The sequence below is a fragment of the Ictidomys tridecemlineatus genome, chromosome 2, assembly GCF_052094955.1.
Source record: "Ictidomys tridecemlineatus isolate mIctTri1 chromosome 2, mIctTri1.hap1, whole genome shotgun sequence".
In the NCBI taxonomy this organism is placed as follows: Eukaryota; Metazoa; Chordata; class Mammalia; order Rodentia; family Sciuridae; genus Ictidomys; species Ictidomys tridecemlineatus.
Window position 1 is genome coordinate 71,619,974 of NC_135478.1, and position 26,106 is coordinate 71,646,079.

The window sequence follows — 26,106 nt, forward strand, 5'->3', positions numbered from 1 at the left end:
GCTCAGGCTGGCCGCACCCATGCAATACTCCTCAGCCTTCAGAATTGCCGGAATTACAGGCGTGCATCACTGTGCCTTGCAATGATTTAAATTTTTTCCGCCCTCTTTAATTTTAATACAATATTTTAATAAACATAAATTTTACTTATGATGAAGCCCAAATTATCATTTTTTAAAAAAATATTTTGTTAGTTGTAGATGGACACAATAACTTTATTTTATTTATTTTTATGTGGTGCTGAGGATTGAATTGTGTCTCACACATGGTAGGCAAATGCTCTACCACTCAGCCACAACCCCAGCCCTTATCAGTTTTTTTTAAAAAATAGTGCCTTTTGAGAATGTGCTTTCTCTCAGGCTGTGAAAATACTGTTTTCTTTGAGAAGCCTTATGGTTCTAGTGTTTATATTAATGTTTATAATCCATCCATGTTTATATTAATGTTTATAATCCAAATTAATTTGGGGGGTATGTTGTGAAATAAAGGAATAAAAGTTCTTTTTATTTTTCTTGTTGACCATACACTCTTTTTATCATGGATATCCATTGGCACCTTTGTGATATATTAACTTATTACATATCTGTGGGTCTTTTTCTAGACTCCATTTTGTTCTATTGGTCTATTTTATGCCAATACCATACTGCTTTAATTATGGTAGCTTTATAGTAAGTCTTAAATTAGATAGTATAACTCTTTCCACTTTATTCTTCCTCCACATTTTCCCAACTATTTTTGGTCCTTTGTTTTGCTATAAAACTTAAGAATGAACTTCAATTTTTATCCATAAATTATTATTTTATCAAATCATTTCCTACATCTATTTAGAATGTTTATCTCATTTGTTCTACTAATTAGACTAGTTACTTTGATTTGCAAATATTAAACTAACTTTGTGTTGCTTGAATGAACTTCATTTGGTTGTGATATATTATCCCATTAGCTACTGGGCCCTTTCCAGCATCACCACTCTAAAGACTAAGCCTCCAACACATGAAAACTTGGGGGACACACTCAAGCCATAGGATGTTAAATTCACTTTTTAGTAATGAATTTTACTTGCTAATAAATGCATTTATGTTCTTTTTATATACATTATATGTATATATTTTAGTTGTAGATGAACACAACAGTATCTTTGTTTTTATGTGGTGCTGAGGATTGAACCCAGTGCCTCACACATGTGAGGCAAGCATTTACCACTGAGCTACAGCCCAGCCCTGCATTTATTGTCAGATCAGGTGAGGCAGGCAGCCACCAAAGGAGGCAGATTTAAAAGGGCCGCCAAACGAGACTTTATTGAGATATCACTCCTGAGCAGAACTTGATCAGATCCACAGAGTGGACAGGGGAAGGGTCTGAGGAGAAACCTCGTGGAAGCTCAACTGACTGGACTTTTATGGGGCTTACAACAGGAAGGGAAGGGCTTGGGACAGGAAAAGGTGTTTTGAGGGTCCCTTGTCCCCTTGGAGTTGGTCAGGGGAGTTGGCTGAACTCCAGGATTGGCCAGGGGGTCCTGCTGATTGAGAGGCATGGTTCAGAAGATCTCGCTGATTGACAGGCATTTCTGTCAGCACCTGATTGATGTTCCTTTCCCTCGTGGGCTGCTTTTCTAAGTTGCCATTAAGTTGCCACCACCAACCTAACATTCCAGCCTTTTTGGTGATACAGGGCAGCAAATTTCGTCTAGCTACTTCCTGCTTGTTTAGGGGTGTCACGGGGAGGGAGTGGCTTGGGTGTAGGTTCCGTGGGGAGGCGACTGTAGAGGTGTAGGAGCATCTGGTTGTAGGTCACTCTGGCAATTTCACTCACGTGCTTTCAAGCGAACCTGAGGAGGCAGGGAGCAATCATTAAAAGAAGTCCTATTACTAATATAGGAGTGAGAATGGGAGTCAGTCATGCAATGAGGGTTGAATTTAGCCAGCCTGGCCAAGGGTTTTTCGATGGTTGCTGTTTAAGCCTTTCACCCAAACGACTGAGGGTGTCAACATTCTCTTCGACCAATCCAGTTTCATTGATATAGTAGCAGCATTCTTCTTTCAGGAACAGACAGGTTCCTCCTTTGTCATCAGAAGATCTAGAGCTCGACAGTTCTGCAATGAGACTTGGGCAAGAGATGTTATTTGTCTTTGTAGGGAAGCGAGAGAAGCGGCTGATGCTTCTACTACTTCCCGAAGTTGTTGTTCAAGCTTCTGAGTAGTGGTTACTGCATAATCAAGTCCTCCTGCCCCAAGTTCAGAGGCAGCAAGGGAGGAGGCCAGGAAGAGTCCAACTACTACTGGTAGAAAGATGGCCCTTCTTGTCCTGGAAAGGGAGGTAGTAACAAGCCATGTTCATTCAGCCTCACTGTACAAGTTAATTGGGGGACCAAGATGGAAGAAACACAAAAAGCAAACGGCATGTTGAGGCTTAGATATTTTGTTAGGGTACGATTGCACCAGAAAAAGAACCCAGGTGGAGCAAAGGTTAAGGAAGAAATTCGAACAATCTGGTCACAGGGTGCTGAACCTGAGGAAGTGTAGCAGCAAGTGAAATTCCCTGATGAGTTACGAAAAAGAGGTACTTCCTCAAAGGCTGGAGAGGGAGGTCCTTGGGGTCTAGACGAGGTATTGAGCAGAAAATCAATGGGAATCACAGTTAATGGAGTACGATCCAAACCTGCGCAGAAAAACAATCTGAAATGTTATTCACTTTGGACAAATTGAGAAGCTGAAGGCCATCCATGAGAAAGGGTCAACTTTAGGATGGGCAACTGCATCCAGCTGGTGTTGGAGTTTCTTCCCTTGCTCCTGGATGGTTATGTGATTTTGAGGGAACCCTTTTATACAAAAGTTCTTCATATTCTGATAGAGGCTGAGCGATGCCTGGCAAAACCCCATGAATAAAATTTACCATCAACACTAGAAGCCCATTTCGGGTTTCATGGGTCCCAAATAGTTAATTTGGTGTATGCTCGATTCTCATAGCAAAGCTTATCTAGAAAGCATTTTTTGCATGAATTATAAGGGCACCTGCCATAGGTGTCAGGCCAGCGCTTACAAGATTCCTCAGTTTGGTCTGATATGAAATGTAGCATTGCTAAACATAAGTGGGATGAGGTAGCTCAGTTGAATCCAGTAACAAGGGTGACCGCCCGATTACAGCCAGTGAAAGGGCAATCACCTTGACCCATAAACTGAGAGCGGGTAGTGCCATCTTGTTGCCATGTCGCTTGGATGTAGAAGCGCCATCTGTGGGTTGGGATAGAAGCTTGAGAGAGATTAATGATTAGTAACAGGAGAGGGTTGGCGAGAAACTTTGAGTTTGGTGGGCCCCAGCATGGTGGAAGTATGACTGTCTGGGGTCCCTGTCCAGCGAGGTTCCAACGACTGAGGATGCAGCTGTCAAAGTAAGACTGTGTCACTCGGTTGAAGAGAGTCCAATTTAGTTCCTGGTTGTGTTGGGACAGAGATAACAGATGGCTTAGGAAGACACTGGTCTGCATGTTCCCTTAGGAGTTTGTATAGAAGTGTGAGATTAGGCAGGTAGGACACAAGGGGAGGAGGAGTGATTGGAAAGCTTTGGTTGATTAAGAAAGGGCACCCATGGAGTAGCTCAAAGGGGGGGGGGCTCTAGGGGTTGCCTGAATTCAGGTGAGGGCCAATGGCAAAAGATTGGGCCAGGACAGTCTGAGTTCAATAGCAAGTTTGGTGAGATGGTTCTTGAGAATGCCATTAGTCCTGTCAATCCTACCCGAGGATTGGGGTTGGTGGGGGTTGTGGAGCCTCCAGGTGATGTTGAGGCCTTTGGAGACTAGCTGAATAACCTGAGAAATGCAGGCTGGACCGTTGTCTGACTGGATAAAGGCAGGAAGTCCGAACTTGGGAATGATCTGCTCAATGAAGATGGAGGCGACAGTGTCAGCAGTTTCCCTGGAGGTAGGGAAGGCTTCTATCCAACTGTAAGAGAGTGCTATCCCCAAGTCACAAGAAGTTAAATCCTGTATCAAGGCCTGACCAAAGAGGTAGGGACTGCGCCTGAAGCCTTGGGGTAGGACTCTCCATGTCAGCTGTTGAGACCTAAAGGAGGTAGGGTCTTCCCATGTGAAGGCAAAGAGGTAATAAGAGCCAAGATGCAGAGGCACTGTAAAGAAGGCAGCTTTAAGATCCAGGACAGTAAAGTGAGTGGTCAAAGGGGGAATATGAGAAACAAGAGTGTGAGGGTTGGGAACCACCGGGTAGATGGGAATAACTGCCTCATAAATTAGGCAGAGGTCCTAGACTAAATGATAGGCTCCTGAGGGTTTGCGTACCAGCAATATGGGAGTGTTGTGGGGGGAGTCTTGAGGATGTGAAGGAAATTTAGTTTAGTGTTTCAGCTGGATACGAACTGGCTTGTGGTGGAAGGATATGACTGGCGTAGAGATGTCCCAGACCTGGGGATCAACTAGATCAGGGGGCAATGGCACAGTAGGTTTCGGCACCAAGATGTCAGATCAGGCAGGGTGAGCAGCCACCAAAGAAGGCAGATTTAAAAGGGCCACCAAATGAGGTTTTATTGAGATATCACTCCCAGGAGAAACTTGATCAGACCCACAGAGTGGACAGGGGAAGGGTCTGAAGAGAAACTGCGTGGAAGCTCAACTGGACTGAACTTTTATGGGGCTTACAGCAGGAAGGGAAGGGCTTGGGACAGGAAAAGGTGTTTTGAGGGTCCCTTGTCCCCTTGGAGTTGGTCAGGGGAGTTGGCTGAACTCCAGGATTGGCCAGGGGGTCCTGCTGATTGAGAGGCATGGTTCAGGAGATCTCGCTGATTGACAGGCATTTCTTTCTTTTTTTTTTTTTTAATTTAAATAGTATATTTATTTACACTAACCACATAGATACGTTAGAATTAAAAACATTAAATTTAAATACCAGGGGCATACATATTTTGCAACTTCAAAGTTCTTATCCTTTTTATTAAATTAATGTACACTACTAGAGCTAAATTGTGTCTAAAAGATAATTGTGGGGAAATTATGTGAGCTTTAAATCACATTTGCTTCCAAAGATAACTTTTATGAATTTGTAATTTTAAATAAAGATCTTAATACACCCATGTAAGTTTCTTAATTTAGTCAATAAATACTTTAACTTGAATACTGTGTATGAGGGAAAATAATGATCTGCCGTCAATGAACACATAATAGCAAGCCAAGAAAGACAATGAAAAAACATTTTTGATAAAATACTTAAAAATGTTTTTTGGATACTTCCTCTCATCAGAAAGGAAGAGAAGAACCAGCAGAGAGAGATATTGTCCTATAACTTTTTCTTATAAGGGACTTAATGTGAAAAGCCACGCAAACTAAGCAGCATAAAAAATATAGCGACTTTAAAAGAATATTAATGAAAACTTACAGTTATTCATACTTGTTAATTTTTTAATTCTATAAATATCCTACAATTGTTTTGAAAATATAACTATCCTGTCCTACCAGTCCTCTCCCCACTCATGGAGAAATTTTTATCTACTTTATCACATCAGTTTCTTTCTTTTCTTTTTTTGATCTTGACATATCATACATTTGATTCAAATAGGGTATGAATTCTCATTTTTCCACATGTACAGATTGCAGGATCACATTGGTTATACATCCATGTGTATACATACAGCAATACTAGTGTCAATACTGCTGCTCTCCCTATCCCCCCTCCCCTCCCCTCCCATCACCTCTCTCTACCCAATCTACTGTAACACTTTTCTCTCTCTCTTGTTTCCCTATCCTCTCACATCATCGAATATGTATTTTATGTAACAATAAGGGTCTCCTTCCATCTTCCGTGCAATTCCCCTTCTCCCTCCCATTCCCTCCCATCTCTCTTCCTTGTTTAGTGGTAATCTTCTTCTCATGCTCTTCCTCCCTACTCTGTTTTGAGTCATCTCCCTTAAATCAGAGAAGATATTCAGCATTTGTTTTTTAGGGATTGGCTAACTTTGCTTAGCATAATCTGCTCTAATGCCATCCATTTCCCTGCAAATGCCATGATCTTGTTATTTTTTTAGTGCTGCATAATATTTCATTGTGTATAAATGCCACATTTTTTAATCCATTCATCTATTGAAGGGCATCTAGGTTGGTTCCACAGTCTAGCTATTATGAATTTTGCTGCTATGAACATTGATGAAGCTGTGTCCCTGTAGTATGCTCTTTTTAGGTCTTTTGGGTATAGTCCAAGAAGGGGAATAGCTGGGTCAAATGGTAGTTCCATTCCCAGCTTTCCAAGAAATCTCCATAGTGCCCTTCAAATTGGCTGCACCAATTTGCAGTCCCACGAGCAATGTACAAGTGTACCTTTTCCCCCATATCCTCACCAGCACTTGTTATTGTTTGACTTCATAATGGCTGTCATTCTTACTGGAGTGAGATGGTATCTTAGAGTGGTTTTAATTTGCATTTCTATGATTGCTAGAGATGGTGAGCATTTTTAAATCAAAGGCAGTCCCTCTAAAATCTGGAATAAGACAGGGATGCCCTCTCTCACCACTTCTATTCAACATAGTTCTCAAAACACTGGCCAGAGCAATTAGGCAGATGATAGAAATTAAAGGCATAAAAATAGGAAAACAAGAACTTAAATTAGCACTATTTTCAGATGACATGATCCTATACCTAGAAGACCAAAATGTTCTACCAAGAAACTTCTAGAACTAGTAAATGAATTCAGCAAAGTGGCAGGATGTAAAATCAACATAAATCAAAGGCATTCCTGTATATCAGTGACAAACCCTCTGAAATGGAAATGAGGACAACTACCTCATTCACAATATCCTCAAAAAAATAAAATAAAATACTTGGGAATCAACCTAACAAAAGAGGTGAAAGACCTTTACAACAAAAACTACAGAACCCTAAAGAGAGAAATAGAAGAAGACCTTAGAAGATGGAAAGTTATATCTTGTTCATGGATAGGTGGAATTAATATCATTAAAATGACCATGTTACCAAAAGTACTCTATAGGTTTAATGTAATGCCAATCAAAATCCTAATGGCATTCCTCATAGAAATAGAAAAAGCAATCATGAAATTCATCTGGAGAAATAAAAGACCCAGAACAGCTAAAGCAATTCTAAGCAGGAAGAGTGAAACAGGTGGTACAATAATACCAGATTTTAAACTATACTACAGAGCAATAGTAACAAAAATGGCATGGTACTGGTACTAAAACAGGCGGGTGGACCAATGGTACAGAATAGAGGACACAGAGACCAATCCACAAAATTACAACTATCTTATATTTGATAAAGGTGGTAAAAGCATGCAATGGAGAAAGGATAGCATCTTCAACAAATTGTGCTGGGAGAACTGGAAATCCATATGCAACAAAATGAAATTGAATCCCTTTCTCTCACCATGCACAAAAGTTAACTCAAAATGGATCAAGGAGCTAGGAATCAGACCAGAGACTCTGTGTCTAATAGAAGAAAAAGTTGTCCCTAATCTCCATCTTGTGGGGCTGGGCTCCAAATTCCTTAATAGGACACCTATAGCACAAGAGTTAAAATCAAGAATCAACAAATGGGACGTATTCAAACTAAAAAGTTTTTTCTCAGCAAGAGAAATAATAAGTGAGGTAAAAATTTGTTCCTACATCCTGGGAACAAATTTTTACCCCTCACACATCAGATAGAGCTCTAATCTCCAGAGTATACAAGGAACTCAAAAAGTTAAACAACAAAAAAACAAATAACCCAATTAACTAATGGGCCAGGGACCTGAACAGACACTTCTCAGAGGAGGATATACAATTAATCAACAATTGACAGGCATTTCTGCCAGTACCTGATTGATGTTCCTTTCAGCTCGGGCTGCTTTGTTCTAAGTCACCACCAAGTCGCCACCAACGACCTAATATTTATGTTCTTAGATATGTGTTCTATAATTTTCTTTCTTTGAAATGTCCTTTGCTGTATTGGCATCAGAGTTAGTCAAGCCTCAGGAAATGAGCTAGGCAGTGTTCCCTCATCTTTTATTTTTAAATTTAATTAACTTATAAAACAATCTCTGTTTTTTACATAGTTTGTCTAGTCCATTCACTTTAATGTAATTATTGAAATTATTGGCTCCAAGTCTACATTATTTTTACTTTTATCTCTTTTTTCTCTGTCCATATCTTTTTGTTTGTTTCTTTTATCATTTTGCTTCACCTTTTGTTCTATATTTGGGATAAATCAGTGGTCTTTAGTATTCACTTTTTCCCCACATTTGCTGGTTTTTTTAATTCTAATTTGTTATACATGATGGCAGAATGAAATTTATTTCATATTATATATAGAGAGTATAATTTTTCAAGACACTGATTGTACACAAAGTATTTTGTCAAACTCATTCCACCATCATTCCTGTCCATTTTTCCTCTCCTTTCCCCTCCCTCCCTTTTGCCCTATCTAAAGTTTCTCCATTCCTCCCACGCTCCCCAGCCAATCGCCATTATGAGTCAAGTTCCTCATATCAAAGAAAACATTCAGCTTTTGTTTTGGGGGGATTGGCTTACTTCACTTACCATTAAATTCTCCGACTTCATCCATTTATCTGCAAATGCCATGATTTTATTCCCTTTTAATGCTCAGTTATTTTCCATTGTGTGTATATATATCAAAGTTTCCCTGTCCATTCATCTACTGAAGGGCATCTAATTTGGCTCCATAATTTGCCTATTGTGAATTGTGCTGCTACAAACATTGATATGTCCAAAGCACATAGGCTGTGTCCCTGTAGTATGCTGTTTTTATGTCTTTTGGATATAAACCAAGGAGTGGGAGAGCTAGGTCAAATAATGGTTCCATTCCAAGTTTTCCAAGGAATATTTGAACTGATTTCCAGAATGGCTGCACCAATTTGCAGTCCCACCGGCAATGTATGAGTGTGCCTTTTTCCCTACATCCTTGCCAACACTTATTGTTGTTTGTATTCTTGATAGCTGCCATTCTGACTGTAGTGAGATGAAATCTTAGTTTTAATTTGCATTTCTCTAATTGCTAGAGAAGCTAAACATTTTTTCATATGTTTGTTGATTATATCCCAAGTGTCTGTTCAGTTCCTTGGCCCATTTATTGATTAGATTTTTTTTTTTTTTGGTGTTAAGATTTTTGAATGCTTTATATATCCTAGAGATTAGTGCTCTATCTGATGTGATTGTGGTAAAGATTTGCTCCCATTCTGTAGGCTCTCTATTCACTTCACTGAGAAGAAGCTTTTTAGTTTGAAACTATCCCACTTATTGATTCTTCACTACAGGAATTTTATTAAGAAAGTTGGGGCCTAATCCAACATGATTGGGCTTACTTTTTCTTCCATTAGGTGCAAGGTCTCTGGTTTAATTCCTAGGTTCTTGATCCACTTTGAGTTGAGTTTTGTGCATGGTGAGAGATAGATTTAATTTCATTTTGTTACATGTGGATTTCCAGTTTTCCCAGTACCATTTGAAGAGGCTATCTTTTCTCCAATGTACATTTTTGGTGCCCTAATATAAGATAACTGAACTTATATGGGTTAGATTCTAGGTCCCCTATTCTGTACCATTTGTCTACATTCTATTTTGCTGCCGATACCATGCTGTTTTTGTTACTATTGCTCTGTAGTATAGTTTTAGATCTGGAATAGCCATACCACCAGCTTCACTCTTTTTGCTAAAGATTGCTTTGACTATTTTGAGTCTCTTATTTTTCCAGATGAATTTCATGATTGCTTTTTCTATTTCTATAAGGAATGCCATTGAGATTTTGATTTGATTGCACTATAATATGCATTTTTAATTTATCACAGTAAAACTTAAATTAGTAATACATTATTTTACATAAAGAGAAGTTACATTACAGTATAATTCCATTTATTTTAATTTCACCTATAATGAACTCTATATTTTTGCCCTAGGGGCTAGGGGTGTGGCTCAGTGATAGAACTACTTGCTAAGCATGTACAAAACTCTGGGTTCAGTGCCCAGTACAGAAAAAAAGAAAAAAATATATATATATATATTAGGTGTAGATGGACACAACACAATGCCTTTATTTTTATATGGTGCTGAGGATCAAATCCAGTGCCTCACGAATGCAAGGCAAGTGCTCAACCACTAAGCTACAACCCCAACCCCAAGAATATATTTTTGCCCTAAGCAGTTTATAAATCTTTAAAAGAAGTTTATAAAAGTAGTATTTTATGTGCACACAAATTTATTTATCAATCATCATCTATATTGTTAATTGAGATCATTTACTTTAGCCTAAAGAACTCCCCATACTCCTTCAAATAAATTGTTTTTTATTTTCTGAAAATGTGTGTGTGCTTGCCTTTTATGTATAAATAATTTCATTGGATATAAAATTCTCAGTTGACATTTTTTTCTTCACACTTTTAGATTATATTCTGTTATCTTCTTGTTGCCATTGTTTCTGATGAGAGGTTAGCCAAGATTTTTTCTATTGTTACCATGAATGAAATGTGTTTTGGTTGTTGATGCTTTTTATATTTTGTTTTCAAATAAGAATGACCTTCTTTTTTTTTTTTTTTTTTAATCCTTTCTGGAGTCCACTGAGTTTCTTGGATCTCAGAGTTGATGTGTTTCTTCAATTTCGAAAACAAGATGTGGCCAATCTCTCTTCAAATGATCCTCCTGTTCCATTCTTTTGTTTCTAGAACTTCAATGACATATATGGTAGACCAGTGATGCTCAAAATATTCTTTTGGGAACTTCAGGATTTTTAAAGACACCTTTAGAATATCTATAGGATTTTTTTATAAGAATACTCTTGTAAGTGTCTGATGGAGTTTTCCAATATCTACATAATATATGTAGTTAGTAAAGAGTGAATGATAAGACCAATATGAGAATCCAACTATCCTCTATTACATTAAAGAGATTTTGAAAACTTGAAAAATAGCATTTCTCACTAAGGATTTTGTGTCAAGGTGATATATATATATATATAAATAATATATCTCCATGTTACGGGTTGTAGGCTCCCCCCTCAAATATAATATGTTGAATTCCTAACATCAGCCTGTTAGTGTGTAATCTTACTTGGTGATAGAATCTTTACAAAAGACGCTAGAGGTCTTAGTAGGTCAAAATAATGTTATTAGGGTAGACTCTAATTCAATATGACTGATATCCTTATAAAAAGGAAAAATTTGGAGAAAGACACACACGCACATTTAGAAAGTGGTGTGAAAATGTAGGCAGAAATTGACAATGATGCTTCTAAAGCCAAGAACCAGGAAAGATTGCCTAATCGCCACATCTATGAGAGGGTCATGGAACAGATTCTTCCTCATCACCCTTGAAAGAAACCAACCCTGTTCTTACCTGCTGTGTTAAACTATGTGATATTGTCCCACTAATCTGCAATTTTTAAATCTTTCATTTTTATTCTCACTTCTACTGACCCATTTATATCAACAATTTTTTTTCAAGTTGGTTCTTTATATGTATCAATTTCTCTTCTGAGATTCCCCTTGCACTCTCCTGTTTATCTTTTCTTATTCATAATAGTAGTGTCAAACACTTTGTTAATTTCATCATTTGACTAATCTGTGAATTTGCTCAGTTTTTTAATCTTGTATGAGTCATATTTCTCTGCCTTTTGCATGTTCTATTGGTCACTGTAAATGATGATGCTTTGAAAAGATTCTGAACTCTGTTATCTTCCTCTAAAGAGTCTTGAGCAATATTCACGTAGACGGTTAAATTGCTCACCTTAATCCTGTGGAAGCATCATTATAGGCTTTTAAAAATAAGTCTATTTTAGTTTTTCCTTTAGTCCTGAGGTATGGCCCTCTGTCTTGGGCTATAATCTTTACCCCTTAGGAATGAACATTGGTGGTTCCAATGGAAAGTGTATTTAACAAGTCCATTGGTGAGATTTGAATGTCAAGTTCTATTTAAATCTCTACTCTTCTTTTTTTAAGGTCCAATCAATGCTTTCCCTTGGGTTCCTTGGAGTCTTGTACAATTAGGAGCCACACAGGATTTTAGTAGCTTCTGGATTTTCCCTCTCAATTTAGAACAACTCTGGAAGCTCTAAACTGTTCTCTGTATCTTCAACCTATTCAGATTATTGCTTTTTGCTTGAGATCTATTCCTTGTGCAAATTTGTAATAATTCTTTCTCATCCTCTGCCCCCTCCCCTTCTTCCTTTCCAACCCCTTCCTCCTTCTTTTTCACTGAGGATTGAACCCAAGTGGGGGGCTTTATTACTGAGCTACACCCAGTCCTTTTTATTGTTTTGAGACAGGGTCTCTCTAAGCCTACATAAGTTGGTCTACATAAGTTGCTAAGACTGCCCTCAAACCATGACCAGCTCAAGCCTGGAATTCTTACTGGCAAAAATTAATTTACTTGCTGACACAAGTTAATTTGCAATTATTGAAAGAAGTATTGAGAAGATTTTTATAGGTTGAGAATCCATATATTTAATGTAATAAGACATCATTTTGGGAGGACATGCTTGCACGTGATTGAATTACCTCCCAGGCTGGACGAAAGATGATCTTTGTGTTAAGAGCTTCCCCCACCCTTCTCGGGTCAAGGGCTTGTCTATATGGAGGCGTGCCTGACCACAGCCCCTGAAGACCCAATCATCTCACCTGACCTTAGGACACTGCCTCCTTAATCTTTATTGAATGGGATTTTCCCCAGAATTTTTTTTTGTTCCCCAATAAAAGTCCACTCCCTGGCATTTTCTCTCTCTCTCTCTCTCTCTCTCTCTCTCTCTCTCTCTCTCTCTCTCTCTCTCTCTCCTCTTCAGTAAACCTCGATACTTTAATGGGTAGCTAGAGGCTGGAGGTATGAGAAGCCAGAAGCCGTCCTGGAACTGGTTTAAAGGTAATTAGAGTCTGTCTCTTTAATTTAACTCCCTTAGGATATCCCACATATAAAGTTTGTGCTGGTCATGGGCTAAAATCATTATTATATTTTGGTCTTTAAAATCTTCCATTTACAGATCAGGCATATGCCTGTAATCCCAGCACAAGTTTGAGGCCAGACTTAGTGAGACCCTGTCTCAAAATAAAAAGTAGAAAGGAACCAGGCTATAGTTCAGTGGTAGAGCACTTGTGGGTTCAATCCCTAGCACCAAAAAATAAAATAAAATAAGTACATAAATAAATAAAATCTTAAATCTAGAAAAATGTTTTAAGTTTAGAATGGCATAAGGCCCATATTTCTGTGGAGCTTCACATAGCTCTGCTAGTCAGCCCTCTAACTTTTACATGGATGGGGAACTCTTGAGTCAGAATGTGACTTGGGATTTCTCTTTATCTCTCTGAGAATTTTAGGCTGAACTTAAATATCAAATATTGATTTAAGTGCCTTGCCCAGCACTGTACATCCTCACCTATATTGGACATAAATGTTGTCACACAGAATAAACGCAGGCAATCAGTCATAGAAGACACTATGAGCCATTCACAATCACATATAGATGAACATATGGAGAGGCATTTGCAGTGACAGAAAACGGGAGAGCAGTGTCTGAAATTGGGGTCTCTGATTACCTCATGGCTGTGGCATGTTCAATGCCTGGGAAAGTTTCTGTGCAAAGGCACATGATGTGATAATGCCCTCCATGAGGAGGCTCTGTGCTAAAGTCTTATCAGCCTCAACCTTAATCTCAGGCACACAGCTCCTGGGAATAGAGGAACTTTCTTGCTAGACAACCACAATGTTTCACCAGTTCCATTACTCCTGAAACTTCCAACCTAACAGTAACTTTAATCAATGGTCTTTTTTGAGAGCTACACAAATATCCTAATACTGCACATTGCAACTGTGGAATATAACTGCGGAATAAGCTGCATAATGTTGCTAACTCTAACTTTCATGAATACAAAGAATAATGTTTACATAGTCTTTAATCTGATAATGAGACATATATAAAGATTGCTGGTGTAATTCTTTAGACCTGCTTCTCCATCAGAGAGCAGCACTCCATCTGACCTCAGCTGTTATCTTCAAAATCTGCATCTTTGAATCTTCATTTTTCTTATCCTCTTTTGCCTCTTGCTGGAACCTACTAGATTGTCTGTGCTAGTCTCGGGAAACACATATGTGTGAAGACTCTGGCTAAACCATTAAATCAACATATTAGACTCATAAGCAAGCACACAGGTGCACACATTACCCTCCCATGTGCAGAGGATGCCACACACATGCCAGAGTTGTGAAACAAGCCACAGGCAGCCTCACAGACTCACCTATGCATAAGCACATGTGTATACTATTTCTCAGAAGCACACTTAGATGGTGAGACAGTAAAAAAAATGTGAGTTAAAAGCCATATAGAGTCATAAATGAACTTAATGGTTATACATAAATATATAAACACATTGACCTGTAAGATCCAGAGACACAAACATACAATTTCACATTATATGGCCAACAGTCATGCCAACACACACACAAATCAGACTTGTGAGACTCAATCCCATACACATGTAGGTTCACATATATCAAAAACCCTACAGTACCAGCCAACACACAGAGTCACAATCAGACTTGTGATGAACAAATGCGCAGTTTTACTCTCCTGTCCTGGGGTTGAACACAGTGCTATTGGACACTGTTATGCACTCAACAGGAGAGGTCTGGATATAGTTATGCCAAAATGGGCAGTGGACAGAGTGCTTAAGTTGGGGTCAAGGTGGGAGTTTGATGGGTTTTGAGTCTGTACCTCCTCAACCCCAACCCAGATGGATTCTCACTAGAAATCTGGTAATAATCTGGAGTTATTCAGCCTCTCCCTGGCTGTGTGGCTCAGGACAAGTTACCCCACCTACCTCTTCAACAGTTTCTTCTCTCTTAAAGTGGGTAATAACAGCTAACAAACTTATTGAGAATTCTGCCAGTTCTTGGAAGTGTAACAGGAAGGAAAGACTCTACTGCTTGTGGAGCACCATTAAAACTCAGGAGAGAGGGCTGGGATTGTGGCTCAGTGGTAGAGCACTTGCCTAGTATGTGTGAGGCACTGGGTTCGATCATCAGCACCACATAAAAATAAATCAATAAAATAAATGTCTATCAACAACTAAAAAAAAAAAAACTCAGGAGAGAACCAGGGTCCATGGTGCATGCCTCTAATCCCAGCAACTCCAGAGGCTGAGGCAAGAGGATTGCAAGTTCAAAGCCAGCCTCAGCAAATTAGCCAGGCCCTAAGCAATTTAGTGAGACCTTGTCTTAAAAAAATTAAAAAGGGCTGGGGATGTGGCTCAGCAATTAAGTGCCCCTGGGTTCAATCCCCGTTACCAAAAAGAAAAATCAAAGAATAACAAAAACCCCAACAACTCAGAAGTCAGGCTGAGGAAGAAAAGTAAGTTTAATTCAATGCTGGCTCTGAAGAAGAGAAAGGAGACATTTTTCCTCAGATCTCTTTCTTTAGAAACTTAGGAGACAAAAAGCTTTTGTGTAGGAGAGGCACAGTGGGACAAAAGGCAGGAAATATACATATGTAGATTTAGCTTGGCTGTGTTAATCAGAAACATGTTCCAGTCTCAAGTTTCCCAGTGCCCATCCTGTCCAGGGGGCAGCCTCTCAGCCTCCATTTGGAAGTTAAAACAATTTGGAGCTTTGAATTTAATTTCAAAGGCCGGGGTGGGAGTGGGGGTTGGTCTGCTTCAGAAATTGTCTTCCTTATGGCTGTTACTATTATTAACTTTATCCTTGGGTCCCCACCCAGATTCTCCTTCAACTGCACCAGAGGGTAGACTGTGCTTAGAGCCATCTGGCCTAATATCAGGGTCTGAGATTCTCCCAAATCTGAGGGCAGGCCTCAGGGGTCTGGTTGCAAGAGGAACACCGGGGACAGGGCCCTGAGAAATCGAGAGCTGACCCACCACCTTCAGTATCCGTAGGGTCAGAGACCTGGGCCTTTCTTACAGATGGATGTGGGCAGTAGTCCAATCTGTTCCACCTGGAGACGTGGAAGAAATCACAATTCCAGTCTTCTCGGGCACTAACCACTATCTACTCCCGCAATTAGATATTTACGCATCCGCGCTCTACGGCCCCCGTTAGAGCTGTACAGCGCCTTCCACTGCCAGCGCTCCACAAGTACGGAACGCTCGGGGGTCGCCCCATAAATTCATTTCCCATAAAGCTGTGCTACAACGCCCGTCCGGGCTGGGTCTCCTAGGCAGTTCGGATACCCGGAGCCCTCTGGGAAATGGAGTCACCGCCTGTGAGCCGCAAAGGCTCTTGGGAGATGTAGTTCGCATCCGTTCTGCGCAGGCGCAATTTCCTGCGGTGGTCGCTGGGCTTCTCTTTGTGGCTGTCTCTGTCCTTTTGTAGGAGGCCGGTCTGCTCTTTCGCCCGTCCATGCGACAGTTCATCGGTCTCTCCGTCCGTCTCCAGGTCCATCTGTCGACCGTGTTCCGTGACCCTGGCTCTTGGCGGCCGAGCCCAAGGCCTGGGTCTGGTCCCCGAGCGAGTCCCGAACGCGAATTCTCCCGGAGGAGTGAGTGACGGGGTGACAGGGCGTGCGTGTGATGGAGCCTGAGTGTGAGCCCAGCTTAGATGTGGGTGTGTCTGTGGGCTGGTGTGCTGGAGCGCGAGCCCAGCGTGGGGTGCAGTGTGTTTGCTGAGCTTGTTCAGCCCAGGTACGGAATGTTGCCGCTGTGAGCACGTTTGCGCCCCAGCGAGGCTTCCCTGCAGGGCCGCTGTCCCTGAGCCCTGGGACCCTCCACTCTGGACCTAACCTGGGATCCGGGAGGCTACAGAACTGCCCACCACTCCCCCGGGGAATGCTGCGGAGGGTCGCAATGGAGACTCTGGCCCTGAAACCACAGGAGACAGGTACAGCTTTGCTCTTTTAGATTGTGGGTTTATGGATTTTTCACTTGAGGAAACTGACACTCAGAGAGGTCAGGCTATTTTCCAACAAATCCCAGCAAATCAGTCCCCCTGCTTCTTCATCGTGGGCTACCATTTGTTCTCACTCTCCAGCATGCTGATGGAAGGAAAAGAATGCCAGTATTTTCCTCCTTAATTAAAGTATCTGGGATGCTGAAAGGAAGAATTAACCCAGAAGCTGTATTAATTAAATTGTGCCAGATATTGGGGCTTGCTCCCCACAGGACCTAGCTGGGTGGTTCCTGCCTTCTCTCTGATTCCTGCCTGTGCCAGGGCTGTGTGAACTTTAGCTCAGCCATGAGGCTGGTGGCTGGACAGAATAGCCCCCTTTGACTCATTTCTTCAACCCCAGCTCTTTCCACTCAGGACCCTGCTCTTTCCCCCAAAGAAAATCCAGAGGATAAATCAGATTGGAGTCTCCTAGCAGCCAGATCTGAGGTGAGTAGTGTCTTTTCTTTCTTATTTATGAAAAGGTTGGCCCATTATTTTTCTTTCCCTGCATCTTCAGTCAGCCATGGACCTCCCCTACTCCCCACAAGGGATCTACTGTCCAGTCTTCAGGAAACTCTAGATAGTAAGAACAGGTCCATTTGAAGAAACTCCAGATGACTCCCCAGGTGTACACAAGATGAAGTCACATGAATGTTCCTTCCAGCTTAATTCAGTCCAATGAGTGGGAATGCCCAGGTACTGTTCTGGGAGCTCTGAGTAGTGGTTTTAATGAAGCCCTGAACAAATAGATGACAGCCCACATGAAATCACTTTGATCTCTTCACATATGAGTTAGGGCTTTTTGCAAGTCTGGGGAATGGTTGGGGAGTTTGCTGTGAAGGAATCAGACATGGACAGGTGGAAGCACTGGGGTAAGAGTGGTGATAGCAGGCTCATCCCTGTGTGCTTTTCTGTGCACCAGGCCCCTGGCATAAGGCTTTGAGGGAAAAATCTGGAGGTTTAGAGAATCCATGGGCTCAATTACGAATTGGTCTTGAGGCTACTTCTTTAGCCAAGTAGGGCCCAGATCCTTCCTTTTACAGCTTTTGGACTTTTCACCTCATTTTGTTCTGCCACCAAAACCACTCCTATCCCTGTGATGGAATTTAAAGGGGTGCATGGGACAGTGAAAAGTCTGCAGGATTGATGGTCCTTTGATATCTTTTTAGAATTTTGTGATTCTGTTAATCTTCCACTTTAAAAGAGTTAAGATCTGATGATAAAAAGATAGAACACTGATTTTACAGAAAGCTATAAAACAAGCTGGGCCAGGCGTGGTAGCACATGCCTATAACCCCAACGACTTAGGAGACTAAAGCAAGAGGATTGCAAGTTTGAGGCCAACTTTGGCAACTTAGGAAGACCCTGTCTCAAAAAAGGACTGAGGGGCTGAGGTTGTGGCTTAGTGTTAGAGCACTTGCCTGCATGTGTGAGGCCCTGGGTTCGATCCTCAGCACCACATAAAAATAAATAAATAAAATAAAGATATTGTGCCCAACTGCAACTAAAAAATAAATAAATAATTTTAAAAAATAAAAGGACTGAGATGTAGCCCAATTGTAGAGGGCCCCTAGGTTCAATCCCCAGTACTGCAAAATAAATAAATATTGTGAGACAAGTCTAGAGTCTGGGAAGTGTTAGAATGCTATTACTTCTATGAGATACTCAAGAGACATGACAGTCAAGTGCAGTGCATGATCCTTGATTGGGCATAGATTTTTTTAAAAAATTGATAAAAGTTTGAAAAAAGGACATTTGAAAATGGACTGTATCTTAGAAATGATCTTTGCTCTGAAATCTACTTTAATGTTAATATAACTTCCTTAGTTTTCTTTGAATTAGCATTTGCAGGTTTTTATCTACCCTTTCATTTTCAACCTATTTTTGTCTTTGTATTTAAAATGGGTTTCTCTAGCTGGCATGTAGTTGAGTCTTACTCTTTCCCTTCCCTCAGTCCAGGGATTGAACATGCTAGGCAAATGCTTTACCATTGAACTACCTCTCTAAGCCAGGTGTCATGTTTTTTATCCAATTTGACAATCTCCATCTCTTACTGTAAGTAATTTTTAGACCATTTACATTTAATATAATAATTAGTATGGTTGGATTTCTAAGCGTCATTATACTATTTACTTTTTATATATTGTATCTGTTTTGCTTCTCTATTTTTTCCCCTTCTTTGGAGGTAAACCAATACTATTTTAGTATTATTATAATATTGGTTTTCTTAGATTTCTTAAATATTTCTATGATTCATCATGGGAGGCAGTGAAAACACCAGGCATCAGTTTGATTCTTTCAAGGATCAAAGCACAAGCCTAAGGCCCTAGGCTCAATACCTAGCACTGTAAGCACACACACAATAAAACCACTGCTATCCAGATATGGTAGCACATGCCTGTAATAACAGCTTCTCAGGAGGTTGAAGCAGGAGGATCACAAATTCAAGGCCAAAGTTTGAGATTCTTAATCATGGAAAGCATAGCTCTCACTCAGGACATAGTAGAGCAGCCATGTGCAGATTTTAGGGTATGTTGTGTTATTAAAGCACCACAGTGCCTATTCAACCTAACCTAGTTCAGAATGCAGAGTAGGAGGTACATGCCAATTCTGAGCTCCCCACATACCCCAGTATCCATGGTCAGTATCTGTAACATAACTTTCCATGATTAGCAGGAGGTCAGCTGAGGTTAACATTATAATTATGAGGTCATTAGTCAATCTGTGGTTTTCTTGGAATCATGAACACAGAATCTTTCTTCCTGGATGAATGAGAAAATATGTCATTTCAGGAATCAGTGACTTTCAAGGATGTGGCTGTGGACTTTACTCAGGAGGAATGGGGTCAGTTGGACTCCCCTCAGAGGGCCCTATACAGGGATGTGATGCTGGAGAACTACCAGAACCTTCTTGCCCTTGGTAAGATGGCTCCCTGGGCATATGCTCTTGATCTTCTTCCATGTGGTAGATATTACCAAGAATCTCTTTAGCACCAGTGCTGGTACTGGACATGGCATGACTTGGAAAACTGGCCTCTGTCTCAGGTCACCTGGTCACAGGTTAAGCCACTCCAGAAGTCCCCAGAGTGTGGTATGGTAGCCAATGGCAAGGAGCATGGAGGAGATGAAGAACTACTTAGGGGAGAAAGGATAGGACTTTTAGCCCATCAGCCCTGGAGCATTCCTCAGGTGAGAATGGAGGATGTAATGTGGGGTCTTCAGAGTCATGCACTGCCACTTGGGTCCCCTGAGGCCCCCCACCACTTTAGGGCCTAGAGAACTTAATGTTTCTTGGAGATGTTATACCCTTTGCAGTCTCTTGTCCTGATTCATGAATCGTTTTTGTGAGGTTGGCTCAGTTTGAGAGCCATAGTACATCTAGCCCTGACAATTTCTTCTCTATAAGCAGGGCCTCCGGTTTGCAAGCCAGATGTCATTTCCCATCTGGAACGAGGTGAGGAGCCATGGCAAGTGCACAGCAAAGTCACTGGAAGGACTTGTTCAGGTGAGCAGATAACAAAGGTAGAAGAGAGTTGGTCCTTCCCCATGCCTTTTCTAGAACCTCCCACCATCTTCCTCCCTCCATTTTTTTCTTCCACAAGCATTGGCACTGACTGTGTGCCAGGAAACTCCTCTTAGCTCTGTCTTTGTAAAGGCTTCCATTGGTCACCTAGGCATGGGTGTCTGCTGAGGTTTTGCCCTTTCCTCCATGTCCCCTCCTCTACTTCCAATCAGTAGCAAAGAGAACCTTAATTTTAGCTTCTAAAATATATTTCTGCTTCCTGTTCATCCTCAGAGCCACAATGCTAGTCTGAAATTGCCATTATTCCTTCTGTTAATCACATGATTTCCTGCTGACCAACTTCTGCTCCAACCTCTTTACACAGCACCAGGTCCATCATCACAATGCATCTTTATGCTAGGCATGGTGGCATGCACCTGTAGTCCTTGTGACTCAAGAGGCCGAGGCAGGAGGATCCAAGTTTGAGGCTAGCCTCAGCAAATTAGTGATGCCCCAGTAATTTAGTGAGACTCTGTTTTAGTCAGCTTTATCACTGCTGCAACTAAAAGACCCAACCAGCACAACTGCAGAGGAGGAAAACGTGTATTTGGGCGTTCATGGTTTCAGAAGTCTAAGTCCATGAACAGCCAACTCCAATCCTCTGGGCTTAAGGTGAGGCAGAACATCAAGGCAGAGGGAAGCAGCTTACATGGTGATCAGGAAGCAGAGAGAGACTCCACACGCCAGTTACAAATATATATCCAGAGCTGTGCCCCAATTCCCCCCTACCACTTCAGTTACCACTCAGTTAATCCCTATAAGGGGATTAAATCACTGATTGGATTAGGACTCTTACAACCCAATCATTTCTCCTCTGAACCTTCTTGCATTATCTCACATGTAAGCTTTTGGAGGACACCTCATTTCCAAACCATAACGGACCCTGTCTCAAAATAAAAAATAAAAATGGCTTGAATGTATCTCAGTGGTAAAGCATTCCTGGGTTCAATCCCAGAACCAAAAATAAGAAGATACACTGGGTAGATCATATTGTCCTCTGTGTAGAAAGTCTTCCTTGCCCAGAACCCTATGTGTCAGGTGTCTCATCATCTAGCACCTGTCCTTGTTGCCAGAGCCACCTCTTGGCCTTCCCTCCTCCTCCTGTTTTATTCTTTTTCCTCTTAGATGCACTGTTACCTTGATGATAGGTTCTTCTCCTTTTCCTTTACCTGGCTGCCTACTGTCCATCCTTGCTGAGCCAGTTCTGCCTGCCCAGCTCCTCTGAACAGTTTTGGGGCCCCACACTGCACTACAATGCAGCTGTACCCACTGTGCTACACTGTTCTACTTGAAGCTATTGGGGAAGATAGAAATAAAATCTTGTGCCAGTCCAGAACACTTCTCTATAGATATAGAAGGGGGAAAAAACTTCATTATTGAATGAGTGTTTAATCCAATGCAGTGCCTCTCACACATATCAGTTGTCTTTGTCTTAGGAAAACTGTTGACTTTTTATATCTTGTTGACAAGCAGGAAATTACCTCCCACAGAGACAGGGAGACAGGATGCCACCCTCTTCCTCCATGTTCAGATTTCACAGTGACTCCAAGAAAGATGTATTCCAGGATATAGAGCTGGCAAGAGACTTACTGTACTTCTAAAAAGATATACATGCATCTTAGAATTAGACAAAGTATTTATATTCCCAAGTTTCTAAAGGAAATGCTAAAGAGAGGTGGGGAAGAGGGAATCCTTTTTCCCTTTTGGCATCAGGGAAATTTTAATTATTTTCAGACTCCTAAGTACACCCACCTCCTGACCTGACACATAATAGTCAATTAGTGGACTTTTCAATGATTGAATCATATCCTGATTCTTAGACTCCCTGAGCTTTGCCTCTTTCTCAGCCCCCGGTACTCATTTGAAGCTACCCTTTTTGGAACTCCCTTGGCTTCTCACTTGGCCGGTTCTTCATGCTCTCTAGCAGCTTCTTCCCATTTCCTCCTCCTCTTCCCTTTTTTTGTGTCTTGTTCAAGTAATTCATTCTGGAGGCTCTCTTTTGTCCCTCAAGCTCTTTGATTCTTTTGGTTTCTACTTCCTTTCCTGGGCTTTTCTGCATCTCCAGGTCAGCTCTTCAGTCTACTCACAGAAAATTCCATTTTCAATCTCTGACAGAGTGGGAGCCTATGCCAGAGATGAAGGAGGAATCTTCTCAACAGCAGAACTTTTTCCAAAAAAACCCATCCCTGAAGCCCATCGTGGAGCAGTTGAAGAGGACCAGCCTTCACAGCATCTGTCCAAGTGGGGCACGGGCCTGGGTAGCCCAGGAAGATACTCTTTGTAGAAATGAGGCTGCCCTGTGGAAGGGAGTGCCTACCAATCATGGGGACATCTCCACGGAGGAGAGCAACTGGGGGCATAATGAATCCAAGGAGGGTTTTCCCCTTGGGTGCACCCGCTTCACCCAGCAAAATGCCCCTACAGAAGAACACTCTCCTGCCAGGTGCACCAAGGACATTCATTCTGCTGAAGGTATAGCTAAAGACCATCCGAGGACATGCACAGGGAAAAAGTCTTTCAGGTCAAGTGAGTGTGGGAAAAACCCACCAGCAAAGAGACCAGAGGGGGCTCGGGCTGGTCTTTTCATGTGCAACGAGTGTGGGAAAACCTTCCCACAGAGTACATCTCTCACGCTACACCAGCGCTGGCACAGCCGTGAGAAGGCTTACAAATGCAATGAGTGTGGCAAGGCCTTCACGTGGAGCACCAACCTCATCGAGCACCAGCGGATCCACACAGGTGAGAAACCCTTCTTCTGCAGTGAGTGTGGGAAAGCCTTCAGCTGCCACTCGTCCCTCAATGTACACCACCGCATCCACACAGGAGAGAGGCCTTATAAGTGCAGCACCTGTGAGAAGGCCTTTAGCTGCAGCTCACTGCTCAACATGCACCTGAGAGTGCACACTGGGGAGAAGCCCTACAAGTGTGGTGAGTGTGGCAAGGCCTTCAACCAGCGGACACACCTGACCCGGCACCACCGCATCCACACTGGCGAGAAGCCCTACAAATGTAATGTGTGTGGCAAAGCCTTCACTTGCCACTCGTCCCTCACTGTGCATGAGAAAATCCACAATGGGGATAAACCGTTCAAATGCAATGAATGTGAGAAGGCCTTTAATAACCGTTCACGCCTCACTCTCCATCAAAGAATCCACACAGGAGAGAAGCCATTCAAGTGCACTGATTGTGGGAAAGGCTTCAGCTGCCATTCATACCTTATTGTGCACCAGAGGATCCACAGTGGGGAGAAGCCCTTCAAATGCAATGAGTGTGGGAAAGCCTTCAGCTCCCACTCTTACCTCATTGTACACCAGAGGATACACACTGGAGAGAAACCCTTTGATTGCAGCAAGTGCTGGAAAGCCTTCAGCTGCCACTCATCCCTCATCGTGCACCAGAGGATCCACACTGGAGAGAAGCCCTATAAATGTCATGAGTGTGGCAAAGCATTCAGCCAGAACCATTGTCTTATTAAACATCAGAAGGTTCATTCTGGAGAGAAATCCTTTAAATGTAATGAATGTGGTGAAATGTTTAACTGGAGCTCACACCTCCTAGAACACCAGAGACTGCATGATGATGAGAAGCCCTTTGCCATTCAATTCAACAGACATTTGCTGAGCACCTACTATGTGCCCGGCAGTCTTCTGGGTGCAGAGGACACTGGGGTGGGTGATGTGGACCAAATAAATGCACTGGATGTGGCAAAACTGTTATGTGTGGTGCAGCCTCCACCCGGCAGGAATTTTCCCCTAGGGAGCAAACATGGTGATTAAGGTGAGGTGCTCTTGGTCACAGAAGCCACTTCCTGAGTTACCTAACAAGGAAGGTACTGTCACTTCTTCAGGGCTCCTAGAGCCAGATTATTTGTTCCTCCAGATATAAAAACCTTACCCATCACCCCCGAGCAGATTCATAAGCCAGGAAGGGATACACTTTCCAAGAAGAAACATGGGGCCATTCAAGGATGTGCCATCATCCTGTTTTCCTTGATAGGTCTGGAGGTCATTCACAAGGGAGATCTTTCCTGCCAATAAGAAGACATGTCAACTTGGAGTCCTTGGATTGGCTCCTGACATAATTTCCATCAGGAATTTCCTCTGTATCCTGTTATATTCATACTAATCATAATAAAACAGAAGAATTACAAACACTATTACTTCCATGTGAACATTATTGTGTTTTAGGAAGGGAAAATAACCTTGGATGGTAGGGATTTGGAAAAAGGCAAATTTTCTGGATTTATGTGAGTAGCTGTACTGTGGAGTTATCTGTTAGGGACAGCTCAGTGTCCATTTAATAGGTGATGTATTTCTCAGTTCTTTTCAAAACAAAGATTTCAGTCAGGAGACATAGAAAAAGCATAAAGGGTTTATTTAGGGAAATGAAAGTATGCTAACATTCCTGGGGTATCCCAAGAGAAGAATGGTGTGGAGTTTTCCACCTGGTTATTATTTTATATTTGGTCTGGAAACCTCCCCCATGTGTTGTATACTTGGGGTGGTTATCCTGGTTTCTCTATCCCATAGCTTAACGCCTCGGTACTCTGTGCTGCTCCAAAGTTGGAAAGTCCCTTAGGTTGGTTTCACCCATTTCTCTTTAGTTTTAAGAAGACAATATCTGAGGAGGTGGTTTATAGGTAGGGTTTTTTGTCACCTAGGTGGAGTAGTTTTTTTGTCACTCAAAATGAATAAGCCCTATTTTCCTTCCCCCAATGTCAGAGTCCAGCTCCCGCAGGGGGTCTCAGGATGGTGAGGAGTCTCGAAAGCAGGTGGAGAAACAACACAGACACAAAAGTGAAGATACTGAATCCCAATCTTTACTTGTGAAGTTAATCATATATACTTTTCATAGTACTTTGTCGTTACAAAACGGGAATATTGATTATTCAAAGAAACAAAATATTACATAGCTACAATTAGATAAGAAGAATGTATCTTGGCTTATGCATAAGCAAGCATTTTTACTTTCAGTTTGCGTTTTGCTTTGAGCTGTTTCTGCTTAGTTAGCTTTTAATAATAGTTAGAAATGTCCCAGACTATTGGCCTATACCTTGACTATTCTTTCTTGACTGACTGACTAGAACTGGTGCTGTGGTTTTGGAAAGTGGTTAACTTGAAAAGAGAGGCTACTAATTTTAATCAAACAAGAGTAAGAGCACAAACCACTGTGCACAGGAACAAGAACAAGTTGCCCAGTACTAAGCACTAGTCTGTCTTCTTAATATTAATTTTTTTCTCTAGATTTTAATTTAATTTCTCAAAAACTTCCTTGACTATTTTTCCTACAAGAGGTTTCTCATTAAACATTAACAATTTGCGTTCCACAGGTGAATCATTGCATTTAGAGCAAACAGATTTATTCTTTAGAAGTAGTTGCATTAATTGGGAAAGTCATGTTTTTTCCTTCATACTTAATGGTCATATGAGAAGTCACAACTATACTTATTAAAGGAATACAAAAACAAACCAGCCCATTCCCAGAAACATACTGCGCTCCTCCAGAGGATGGACGCCTTGCGCCATCCACCTCGGTGTCCATCCACCTCAGTAGGGCCTTGCCATTGTCTGAGTCAGGGGAGGGGCACAGCACCTCAACCCCCTGCTCATGTCTAACTACTTATTCTAACATCCCTACAGCATTCTCTACACAGCCCCATATCACTGTAGCCAGGTCCTGACATGTCAACA

At 41.6% G+C, this 26,106-nt stretch overlaps 1 protein-coding gene and 1 long non-coding RNA gene across 5 annotated transcripts; one reads left to right on the forward strand and one right to left on the reverse strand.

Annotated features, from left to right (window-relative positions):
- Positions 1 to 1,240: 1,240 nt before the first annotated feature.
- On the reverse strand, positions 1,241 to 16,250 carry LOC120891228 (uncharacterized). Its single transcript, XR_005735606.2, has 2 exons — positions 15,850 to 16,250; positions 1,241 to 1,826 (listed from the first exon to the last, which is right to left on the reverse strand). It is a non-coding gene; the product is annotated as an uncharacterized LOC120891228 (long non-coding RNA).
- On the forward strand, positions 16,217 to 24,572 carry Znf74 (zinc finger protein 74). 4 transcript variants are annotated; one of them, XM_021732682.3, is made up of 6 exons: positions 16,217 to 16,469; positions 16,612 to 16,807; positions 17,217 to 17,302; positions 19,648 to 19,774; positions 20,261 to 20,359; positions 22,532 to 24,572. In XM_021732682.3, the coding sequence occupies exons 2-6, from the start codon at positions 16,756 to 16,758 to the stop codon at positions 24,190 to 24,192; spliced, it is 2,025 nt and encodes a 674-aa protein (XP_021588357.1). In that variant the 5' UTR covers positions 16,217 to 16,469; positions 16,612 to 16,755; the 3' UTR covers positions 24,193 to 24,572. The 4 variants fall into 4 exon arrangements, with proteins under 4 accessions (XP_021588357.1, XP_005334573.1, XP_040145154.1 ...); XM_005334516.5 differs by having other exon boundaries at positions 16,218 to 16,807; positions 20,264 to 20,359; XM_040289220.2 differs by having other exon boundaries at positions 16,218 to 16,807; positions 17,231 to 17,302.
- Positions 24,573 to 26,106: the final 1,534 nt, after the last annotated feature.

Bases quoted from the DNA above. Each gene is read 5' to 3' on its own strand.
- Znf74 (XM_021732682.3), top strand. From the start codon at position 16,756: ATGCTGCGGAGGGTCGCAATGGAGACTCTGGCCCTGAAACCACAGGAG. The intron at 16,808-17,216 runs GTACAGCTTTGC...CTTCAACCCCAG, and splicing joins CCTGAAACCACAGGAGACAG to CTCTTTCCACTCAGGACCCT. The intron at 20,360-22,531 runs GTGAGCAGATAA...AATCTCTGACAG, and splicing joins CACTGGAAGGACTTGTTCAG to AGTGGGAGCCTATGCCAGAG.